Source organism: Palaemon carinicauda, chromosome 3, assembly GCF_036898095.1.
Source record: "Palaemon carinicauda isolate YSFRI2023 chromosome 3, ASM3689809v2, whole genome shotgun sequence".
Lineage (NCBI taxonomy): Eukaryota > Metazoa > Arthropoda > Malacostraca > Decapoda > Palaemonidae > Palaemon > Palaemon carinicauda.
In genome coordinates, this window is record NC_090727.1 from 136,955,477 (window position 1) to 136,967,976 (window position 12,500).

At 32.7% G+C, this 12,500-nt stretch overlaps 1 protein-coding gene across 4 annotated transcripts in view; it reads left to right on the top strand.

Moving 5' to 3' along the window:
- LOC137637907 (protein amalgam-like) overlaps positions 1-12,500 on the top strand; it is an 81,461-nt gene that overhangs the window by 2,746 nt on the left and 66,215 nt on the right. For 2 of the 4 annotated variants that reach the window (XM_068370016.1, XM_068370017.1), the window contains exon 2: positions 10,241-10,279. The exons of the other annotated variants lie outside the window; for them this stretch is intronic. In XM_068370016.1, the coding sequence (XP_068226117.1) occupies positions 10,241-10,279 (39 nt within the window). The remainder of the gene's footprint in view (positions 1-10,240; positions 10,280-12,500) is intronic. 4 annotated transcript variants of the gene reach the window in all.

A 12,500-nucleotide genomic window follows, 5' to 3' on the forward strand; every position in this document is an offset into this window, starting at 1 on the left:
TTAGGGTTTTATTTAAAAATTAAATTTCTATCAGTTTGTAACCTGGTCAGTAATAATATGACGGAGTTCAATTTCTTATTTTCATAATTATAGCTATTATCATTTTCCTTTTATATATACAGTAGTAGTTTTCATGTGTGACTCCTCCACTCAATCACTGACCTTGATTTTCGTGTCATCAGTACTTATATATGGCATCTGACACCAATAATAATATAAATAATAGTAAATCTTTATCATTATTATCATCATTATAACTATTATCGGAAATGGTCAACAGAATTTCTTCTAATGGGCAATATACCTGGTATTTTTCCTATTTCCCCTCACTGTGAAATTCATTAAAGCAAGCCTCTCGAAGAAGCAAGTCACTCGCTAACAAGGTGCTTCAAATATGTCTCCCATCCCTGCTCCCCCCCCCCCCATCCCACATCACCTCCGCCCCTCTCTCACACCGCTGCTGCTGCTGCTTCTCTTGTAATTGGACAATATTGCAGCATCATAATGATACAATCTCAGCAGAAGTAGCTCGCTGTTGAGTGCGAAAATCCTATAAGCATGTGGCCCTACCGTCGCCCTTAGCTGTCGTAATTAAACATTCCTCTTTACTTCGGAAAATCAAGTGATATTTACATATGGTAAATCGTCTTGGATTGCGAGAAAATTAAATTTTTTAATCGTTAATTATTTCCTTCTTGGAGACCTGAGCCTGAGGAAACTAAATGTACAAGGATGATCGTACAAAATTTAATTTTGTTGAAGTTTTTCAGAGCTTTCATAAAACCTTTTCGTTGAAAAATGATAATCTTATGTCACGTAAGTGTTCACAGTCGCTATTTCGGTAATAGTTCAGCAGGAACAAGTCCCACATTAAAACACAGAGGAGCAGGAATCTCAAAATACCCTTAAATGCTGTCAAAAGGGTCTGCTTTCGTCTTGACTCTTGCAATAAAGGCATTATTATTATTATTATTATTATTATTATTATTATTATTATTACTAGCTAAGCGATAACCCTAGTTGGAAAAGAATTGTTATAAGAACCAAGGATACTCAGGGAATATAACCCTGTGAGGAAAGGAAATAAGGAAACTGTTAGAATAGTGTGCCTGAGTGTACCATCGAGCAAGAGAACTCTACCCTAAGACAGTTAAAAACCATGATACAGAGACTATGACACTACCCAAGACTAGAGAACAATGGTTTGATTTTGGAGTGTCCTTCTCCTTAACATAGCTAAAGAGTCTCTTCTATCTTTACGAACAGGAAAATATCCACTGAACAATTACAATTAAACACTAAATCGGGAAATACTAACCAACTTATTTCCTGTTATTTCTATTTACGAAAATAAATGCAACAAATAAAGTTAAATTTTTTGACTTGCTGAATTCCGTTTTAGTGGCAAAAAAAAAAATCAATTTCTCACGTCAATATTTGCAGAATGGCAAACAGAATAGCTTTTGTTAACTTAAGCAAATTTGCTTTAAACTAAAATTACTAGCCCTTTAAAAATGTTCAAATATATTACGTATGTATATATATATATATATACTGTATATATATACATATATATATATATATATATATATATATATATATATATATATATATATATATATGTATATATATACAGTATATATATATATATATATATATATATATATATATATATATATATATATATATATATATACATATTTATATATATACATATAAACATTATACATATTTAGATATACATACATATTTATAATATATATATATATATATATATATATATGATAAATTTTGCATATTTAGACGTGTTTTTCATATTCAAATAAGCCATATATTTTTTATACATTTATTTCTGGATTCTCTTAACGACCTCGGGATCAGAGCCCCAGGCGAAATCACACAAAGACAAGAGCTTGTGACCGGCCGGGAGTCGAACCCTGGTCCGGCAAACTTGTAAAGACAGTGACTTAACCACTTGGCCATGAAGAAATATAAAAGTCAATGACAATTCTTCTGTACTTATACCTGTCGAATTCAGGTTTTTTGTACTTAGAATTGAAATCAACCCATCTTCACCATCGTAGCTAATTGGTAGTTTGTTGCTTAGCATTCGATTAATGATAAATTTTGCACATTTAGATATGTTTTTCATATTCAAATAAGCCATATATTTTTGATACATTAATGGGTTGATTTCAATTCTAAGTACAACCCTGAATTCGACAGGTATAAGTACAGAAGAATTTTCATTGACTTTCATCTTTCTTCGTGGCCAAGTGGTTAAGTCACTGTCTATACAAGTTTCCCGGAATAGGGTTCGACTCCCGGCCGGTCACAAGCTCTTGTCTTTGTGTGATTTCGCCTGAGGCTCTGATCCCGAGGTCGTTAAGATAATCCAGACATTAATATATATATATATATATATATATATATATATATATATATATATATATATATATATATATATATATATACTGTATACATGTGTCATTAGCAGCTGGAACCGTTACTAGTCCACAGCAGAACAAAGGGCTCAGACATGTCCTTCCACTTGTGTCTGTTTATGATCATCCTGTGCCAGGGTGCGCCCGCAAACTTCCTTAGTTCGTCGATCCACCATCTTCTCTTCCTTCCTCTGCTTCTTTTACAGTCTCAAAAGACCAATTATGTTATTCTTAATGTTCATCTATTGTCTGTCATTCTCATTTTATGTACCGACTCTAGCCATTTAATTTTCTTACAAGTTGTTAGATATCCTCTAATTCAGTTTGCTCTCGTGTATCAATGTTGCTCTTTTGAGGTCTATTAGGGTTATTCTTATTATTATCATTTTCATAGTTCTCTGAGTTGTAACTAGCTTATGTTCTAAGGGTTTAAAAAGGCTCCTAGTTTCTGATGCATAAGTTAATACTGGTACGAACATCTCATTGAATACTTTTCTTTTAAGAGAAAGTGGTACTTTACTTTTCATAATGTCATTTTGTTTGTTAAATGCTCTCCATCCACTGCTTATCCTTATAATTTCGGTCTCGTGTCCTGGGGAAATACAGTCTATGCTAAGTACGTATATTAATTAACAATCTCTAGAGGCTTGTCCATAACTCGTTATTTATTGTCTCCCTGCCTTTTCATTGAACGTTATCTTAATTTGACTCATATTCATTGTTTCAGTCATATATTTCTTCTTTCTTTATTCAAATCTTCTATCATCTTTTGTAATTCCCCCATGATTCACTAAACACAACTATGTCATCTACAAAGCTTAAGTTGTTAAGGTATTGCCTATTAATATCAATTCCTACATTTTACCAATCTAAATTCTTAAAATCTTCTTTAGACATGCTGTGAATAATTTAGGAGAGATGAGGTCTCCCTGCTTAACTCTTATCTTAATCGAAATTTTCTCTCTATATTTATGTAGTTATAAGATTGCTGTACTTCCTGTATATATATATCTTCAAGTGATCTAACATAAGATTCTTCTGATCCTCGTCTTTGAAGGAAAGGGTTTCATTACTGTTTTAGTTATGACAGAATCAAAAACATTCTCTCAATCTAAAAATGCCATACGTAGTGGTTTGTCATACTCAGTTGATTTTTCTATTAGCTGGTTAATTACATGAATATGTCTGTTTTTTAATATCCACTTCTAAAGAGTGCCTGCTATCTTGGTTGACTAATCTCTAGCTGTCTTTTTAATCGACCTATTATGATCTTTGTAAATATTCTATATGTTAGAGGGAGTAAACTTATTGGGCGGTAATTTTTCAGTTGTTTTGTGTCTCCCTTTTTGAGAATTGGTATAATGATAAAGATTTTTCCAAGCTATAGGTATAGAGGATTCTTGCAGACATTTGGCTTAGAGTTCAGCCATTTTACTGTTATGAAATCTCCTCCATCTATCATTAAACCAATTGTTATGCTAGCTTCTCTTGCTGCTTTGCCTCTTTGTATGCCTTTTAATGCTCTCTTCTACTGTTACGTTTGTTACCAGCTCAGGCGTTTCATTATTTCTACTGGTGAAGTTATTTCTTATATTACTATTGTATAACACTGTACAGAAATCCTCTGCAATTTTTACAACTCCATCTCTATTGTGGATATTATTTCCATTTCCTCCTTCAAAGCAATCACCTGTTGGCACCCTGTTCCAAGTCTTCTTTTCATCAATTTGATGGTTCTTCCTTTCTATAATGTTTTCTCAATATTGGTCTAATTGTGTTTACGGATATCTTGGGTTTTCAGTTTATTTATTGTTTTGGATAGTTCTGCTAATTCTATTTCATCTCTCTTGGATTTGACCTTCATTTCCAATCGTTTCTTTATTGGGTTTTTGGTCTTTTCTGATAGTTTAACTAGATATTATTTTGGAACTTCCACCTATCTCTTGAGCAGATTCCAATACAAATTTTGTTAAATTACTGTTTATTTCTTCTTTACTTGCCTCCTTTTCATCATGCAGCTAGGAGTACCTATTTTTATTTCTAAACTAAACTCACCAGAATTTTCTCTTATAACAAGAATGGTTACTTTCTTTCTTAAGATCATTTTTTCCCTTAGATCTAAACATTTTTTTCTTCTCGCCACTCTATGATCGCTTGACTTTAACTTATTTAACATTGTTACATTACATCTTTCACTAATTTGAATTCTTCACTAAGAAGAAAATGTATTTCATTTATATACACACACACACACACACATATATATATATATATATATATATATATATATATACACATATATATATATACATATATCTATATATAAACATATACATATATCTATATACATGTACATATATATATACACACACACACATATATATATACATATATATACATACATATATACATATATATATACTGTATATATACATATATAACATACATACATATATATATGTAACATATATACATATAAATATATATATATATATATATATATATATATATATATATAACATATATATACATATATATATATATATATATATATATATATATATATATATATATATACATGCGTGTCCGTATGGGATTTCGAAGCCTTAAAATGACATTGGAAAATTCGTCAATGATGAATTATAATATACAAATATTCAGGGCCAACCCTGGGGCACTAGAGCTGAAAGAACATTTGCTGGACCTCCTGGAAAATCCAAGAAGAGCGGCAAGGAAGGTAAAAATGTTATCAAAATATTATAACATAAAAACGGATAAAAGTTGGCCATCGTCAAACTGAACTAAACGGAAATATGAACTTTGTGTTCTGGTGGAAGGTTTAATTATCATTGTTTGATCGTTAGAAGTTCGTGGAGACCGAAGTCACATCTCTAAGGCTCTTGTGAGATGAAAACTGGAATATGAGACAGTTTTTGAGAAGTTGGCTAACTAGCAGGGAAAAGGCAAATGGAACGGACGAAAAGCAAAAGTTATAAAGTAATGAAGCTGTGGTACTGCAAAGAATCTTTAGTTCTCCTAATAATGTGTGCCACCCAAGGCACGAACTAAGGAGTGCCATTCTATGAGGGTTTATTACCTCCGCCAAAGAATTTGGAAGGAGGTTAAGTTTTCGCTCCTGTTTGTGCGTTTGTTTGTGAAGAGATTCCTGACAATAATTTAAATTGTAGAGTAATGAAACTTGCAGGGATTGACTTATGTAAAAAGCTGGAAATGATTAAATTTTGGAAGGCCAGTGTCAATAAGCAAAATGTCCAATTCACGTAATCAGCCATAATTTTGGACATCGTTGTCATAGAGACTTCAAATTTGGTTTATATTTGAGAGTATGAAAATCCACGCCAATTAATAAATATTGTCATGGATCAAGGTCAAGGTCAAGCAAAAGGTCAAGAAATAAGCTGCCGCGGCAGAGGTCTGCGCTCTACTTGGTGCTCAAATAGTTTATTAACTGTTTTCGTAATGTTTCATTCAAATTTTAACTTTAGAGTGACCTAAACAATTTGGACCTCTCTAACAAGCAAAACCAAACAATAACAAGAATACGGTAACAAGGCCTTCTTGGATGTAAGTGCTTGGAAGATTAAGAAGCTGCAATGCCCTATTTTTTTTTTCTTTTTCTAGCTCACGAGGCTTTGGCGGATTTCTACGTTTAACTATTAGTTAACACTTAACAGCCTTTTTTAAGGCTTGGTGTAAATTTTCAAATCAAAATTATTGATGTCTACTTTTCAGGTCCCATGCAATTTTAGGTCATATTTTTAAACCTGTCACTAATTAAATGATTAATCTAAAGTTCCCTGGCGTCATTAGATTATGAATCCGACAGTTTGTTTTCTTAATAAATTACTGGAAGTCAGGTGCTATTTCATTTTAATTCTATTCCCAGCTTTTAACATTATATCTCTTCGCATGAGCCATCATTTCATTTTTAGCTTTCACAAATCTTTGCTAAATTGTTGTTATAAGTTCCATTTCATTAGCTGTTTTGCATCCAAAATCAACAAACCTACAGTCATGAGCACATGGTAAATTACACGCAGCCGATATCATTAAAATTCCTACCTTGCTTCTAATTGGTTGATGTGTTTGAACATTTGCCAATCAGGATAAGTTACAAGAATGTCGGCTTCAGATATTTATCGCCACTTACGAGTAAACCATCCGTATAATTATCTTATGCCTGCATACATTTTGAATAACCTGGATCTAAATCGTGAATAAGCAATATTAAACTTCCCATGATTCAATTAATTATACCATACAAAAAATATAAATGTAGTTTGCAGATAAAACTCTTTTACTTCAAAATATATGATCTGCTGTTAAATTTTGTTATCAAATTTCATGTCTATTTTCAAAACCTAATCTAATTTCTCTCTGATTTTATATACAATTATATGGAAACTTATCGACATAGTCCTTATGATTGAATATTTGTTTTGTTAAAATAATTATTCCCAACTTCTTTTCATTTTGACTCGAGTAATTTAGACTAAAACATTCTACCATCAACGATGAGCAATGCTGTTGCTTCGATAGCTGATAGAAATCAGTCAATTAATCGTACAAATTATTCAAATATATACATGTAAATGAATCTATTCTTTACTCACATGAGTTTCATAAGGCTTTTTTATAGACACTTGAATAGAATCTGACTCTTGTGTGGTGGAATAAATAGGTATATGTTATAATACAACATAATTCCGTAGGACGGATGAGTGTATATAACGGGTCTGCCAGGTCCATTTTTGTGCTTGGGTAAAATCAAGATAATATAACAAAATCCTTTGCTAGGCTCTTTTTTATGACTACAGGAAAACGCTACAAGTCTTGAACATGGATAGGAGGAAGTAACGAGTGTTGAAATATATCTAGCAGCAAAACAATTCTGAATACCTTATCATAACACAGACAGGAGACGGTTGTAACAGTGATTACTTAAAATATTATAATGTATGTCAAGGTGACAGAAAAGAATTTTATTTTCGAATAAGCACCGATAATGATAGCGTACAAAACAAGAAGAAATTGTGTACAACCATTGCAACATACTTTTTTATAATATTGAATATATACAGACATTTTGCAGTGGGGAAATATCTAAACAATTATGCGTACTACACTTGGTGATACATGCCAACTCAAAAGAGCAATCAATGAGGTAATGAAAGAATGTACCATCAGTAAGAACACTGCAAGATGTAAATCGCAAAAGTGAATAAAAATAGAGAGAATACATGTTGTACTATGAGAGAGAGAGAGAGAGAGAGAGAGAGAGAGAGAGAGAGAGAGAGAGAGAGAGAGAGAGAGAGAGAGAGAGAGAGAGAGAGAATACGAAACGACGAGAAACGGCAAAGCCGCTTTGGAAAACACATCCCAAGATTTAGCATGGCTGTTCGGGGTTTACAACCCCGCTCCACTAACGCACTAACTGCAGGGAACGTACATTTTCCAATAAATATGCGATATTCGATGTCATTTTTCATCCTTTGGGGATTTTTCCCTTCTTATCGTAAATTGCATCCTCGCATCTTCAATTTCGTGCTATTCATGTATAAAGAATCCTCACAAGATTGGTACAACTAGAGTCTTGAATTCACCTCCGATAATAATCTTACCAAGTTTCTTCTTATTAGAGCTACAAAAGTGTTTACCCAGCATTCACCTAGATTGACGCTATGAACTCGCAGCTATTTGAGAAAAATTACACGCATCCCCATTAAGTTAAGTAATAATGATATGTATGGTAAATACGTGAATGCTTTTAAAACGGTGCTGCATTTCAAAATACCTCGACATCAACAGTAAGGGTCCGTGAATTGAGATCAAATCTAACGCTTGATTGTACCTCCTATTTCCTTCATTTTCCACAAAATCCTGCAAAACCTAATACTATATTCTGTTTGTTTGAGATATTTACTCTTCATTTCTTCCAGGTTTCTAATGATGTTGTTTGAATAAGAAATCCGCAACCAACTACGAGGAAATGGCCAGGCGTGGAAAAAAAAAAAGAAACATTGAAGAAGAAACAATTCTACGGACCAATCTATCCCTATTTCATGTGTTGACCGTGAATGAATCTCCTTTATAATAATAACAATTATAACCAGAATCGCAATCTTGTTCCGGATCACCTTCAACATTTAATGGGTTCTTACGGAGCATAATACCTATCATTTGTTGAAATCCGACAAGAAGCAAACAAACACAAATAAATAAATAAAAGCAGGTCATTTATACGATAGTTAACAGCAGTAACATCAACACAGCTATACTCACACCGATAGTAGAGGAGCTTATGCGGAGACTCAGTATTAACAACTATACTAAATAGCCTAAAAAAAAATCTTATTTAAACAATCAATAACACAGACACATACTCCAAGGACACATATATGATTATTCTAAATATCTAAATAAATATACTTGAAATTACCTAAACTAAAGACGTCGAAATAAACATCAAACGCTTGCCACCCTTTGGGCAATACTAACTTCGGAAAAAAAAAAAAAGAAATAAGAGAAAACACCCATAAACGATAACAGAAGAAAGAAGTAAATACCATTCGTGTTTAAGTGCATGTGACGAGAGAACGGAATGTCAACACTGTCTTTAGATTCAAAGTTTTCCATCAACATATTTTCACTCATGATTATCTAAACCAAACGTGGATTCAGGGGTTCCAATGGCCTGCAGGTAGTAAATGTCACAACACTTTTTCAATACAACCCGATTTAATTTAACCTATGACTGAATAACCTTTATCTTCAGCTCATTTACTGTCCATAAATCTTATTCGCTGTACTTAGTTATGACTTAAACAATAGGACAAAACATTACACTAAGAGTTCAAGGATCACACAAAGTCTTATGATCACAATGAGAATTGTTAACATTTAACAGTAAATTTAATGAAAATTGGTTGACCAACATATTAACGCGAAAAAACTTTTTCCAAAAGATTTTCAGAGGCCGAATTAGAAATAAATTCCACGAAATTTCGAGAAAAACTAATAAAGGTCTTAAGCACACCAAAATCGAGTTACGTCACAACGTTGTCCCCCTTATTTTAACTGAGGCTACGTGGAATTATTTTCAATGCCTGGCTAACGAACTGCTTGAAAATTATCCAGCATTTTTCCTAAAATAGTAATGCGGAGGTCAAAACTTATTAATGGTGATCTTTTTAAAAGCTGATATATATATATATATATATATATATATATATATATATATATATATATATATATAGATATAGATAAACACACACACATATATATATTATATATATATATATATATATATATACACACACACACACACACATATATATATATATATATATATACACATAACTATCAACTAATGCTTTGAAAACTATTATCAACATTAAATAGCTTGACCCAAGCATTAAGAGAGGCGAAAATAGAAAATCCAGTAGTAGTTGCGAATTCGATTCATATTAAAATTACAAAACCGAATGCACATTTTTACAGTTTCAGTCAACAAAAAAATATAAAAGTACCATCAACATTAAATAACTTGATCCCAGCATTATAAAATGGCGAATCTAGAAAATCCAAAAGTAGTTCCGTACTCTATTCATATTAAGAATTCAAATCCGAACATCACCTTTTTACAGTTTGATTCAACAAAATAATTTGCTGACCTAATCAAGCCATAATTTGCTGACCTAATCAAGCCAGACTTGGCAATGATTTTGACAACCAGCTGTAAAGATGAAACCTAGTAACTGTTGTTATTATTTCAGGGTCTGCCCAGCGCGTCTACACATCACAGTCGAACCGAGGTATCTAATCCCATTTTTACTGTTCGTTGCTAAATAGAAAATATAAAATTGCTTCCCACGCACTTCAATGTGACGATAACGCAGACAGACAAAAACATAATGCTCTTATGATGATCTAAATGACCGACCCTTATCACGGCGCCTTACCATCCAGTACAGTTTGAAGGAGTATGAAACTCATTCAATTTTTTTTTTGAAATCTTGTAGTTAAAAACTAAAGGAATAACAATCAGCGATGACCATCAATAAACAATGATTATCATTGTCTAATCATTGAACTACTCACGTGAAATGACCACATTGAATCTGCATTAACCCATAATACAAAGACTTTTGATACTAACAGTGAATGTTCCCAACGTTGTCTCTAGTAACTTCCTGCCTAAAAAATAAAACAGCTAAATTTTATTTATAATATCCTAAGACTCTTAAATCTTCTTCTTTATATATTAGGTAATAACTCACGAGCCTCTTGGACTAACTATTCTGTAGACTAGTTATTAATCCACTGAGCCTCTTCAACCTTCTATTATGTATGCTAGTTAATAATCTTCTGCTCTCAGTGAACCTTATCTACCATAGACTAGTTGATAATCTTCTGTACTTCTTGAATCTTCTATTTTAAATTCTAGTTAATAGTCCCTTGTGCCTCTTGGTCCTATTCCTTGTACTAAATAATGCCCTTGACCTCTTGCATCTTCTATTCTGTATCCAAGTTAATCTTTTTAACACCTTTCAATCTGTATACTAATACTCTCTCCTGCACCTTTTAAACAGTATTTGCTAATCATTATCCTCTTTGCCTATAGAACCTTCTATATAATTCCTTTGATAACCGTAACCTTTAAAGCCTCAACTCAATCTTTCTAACAATCTCATCTGCCTCTGGTCTATGTGTTTACTTGACCATAACCTTCTGCACCTACCACATTTCATCGTTATCTGCATTTATGGTTTCGCGTTTCCTGGACATCTTATTGATCATACATTTATATCATTAACTACTGTCAATACTGCAAAGCTTAGCTATCACCATCGAAAAATAGTTATCACCTTTCAAATGGAAAATATAATTATTACTTTTCCATGTCTACCTACAATTAAACCATCGCTCTTTCTTTACTCTTTCCATTCACCAATCCATAACATATTCAAGTCCGTTCATAAAAGTCATGCTCACCTATCTCCCACATTTCCATATAGTCCTCTATCCGTCTCATTTCTTTTCCATGTTGGCTTTAATTAAAGATGTATAAAGCACTACTGTATCATTTAACAACTTAAAATGCATGCGATGCTAATGTTACCTTTAATTTTTTTCACAATTTAATCTAAACGGGAATATACTTGGTTCAATGATCACCTACAAAATTGCATGACACGCCTTGATATACAGCACAGCTTGAAATGATTAAGCTTTAGTTACTGCATCTGCTTGTGCTTTCTTAGTTATGATAGCAAAACTTGAAACGTAAGGTATACACTCACGAATGAATGAATGAATATATATACAGTAAGTATATATATATTTATATATATATATATATATATATATATATATATATATATATATATATATATATATAATATTATATACACACATGTACGGTTTATATATACGTTACATAAAAATGAAAAGAATAATTGATGAGTCGTTAATTCCAGAGTTTCCTGATACACTGAACTACCGAAGAAAAAATAAAGAACAGCTGATTTGTTCAAGGAGGGACAACTGTACATTCTGTCACTTTGTTAGATCTCGGTAATATCGCAACGTGTTCAGGTTATGGATAGACAAAATCTGATCATACCCAAGGTAACAAATACATGGCCGAAGACAGGGTATGCCTTGCTGTGTCAAGAAATTTTTGACGATTAGTGGAAAGCTTTCTAATGTGTCAGGTCCTTTGCGTCAATAGGCGTAGGAGGAGATGATGAGAAATTTACGGGGATAGATCATGAAGGATATGGAACCAGATGTTTTTGTGATCGTCAGTCTATAATTGACTACGTTTTCATTACAACACACGTTAGTTGTGCAACATCAACAAATGCAGCCGTTTCTATTCCACTACAGGACAAAAGCCTCAGACATGTCAATTCATATCTGGGGTTTGACCAGTTTTCATTACCCTTCTGGGCCGTGCGAATCGGTGATGCTGGGAGATTTTCGTCTGATCGCTCACAGCAAATTAACGTAGTATGGGTGGCCTTGACTAGT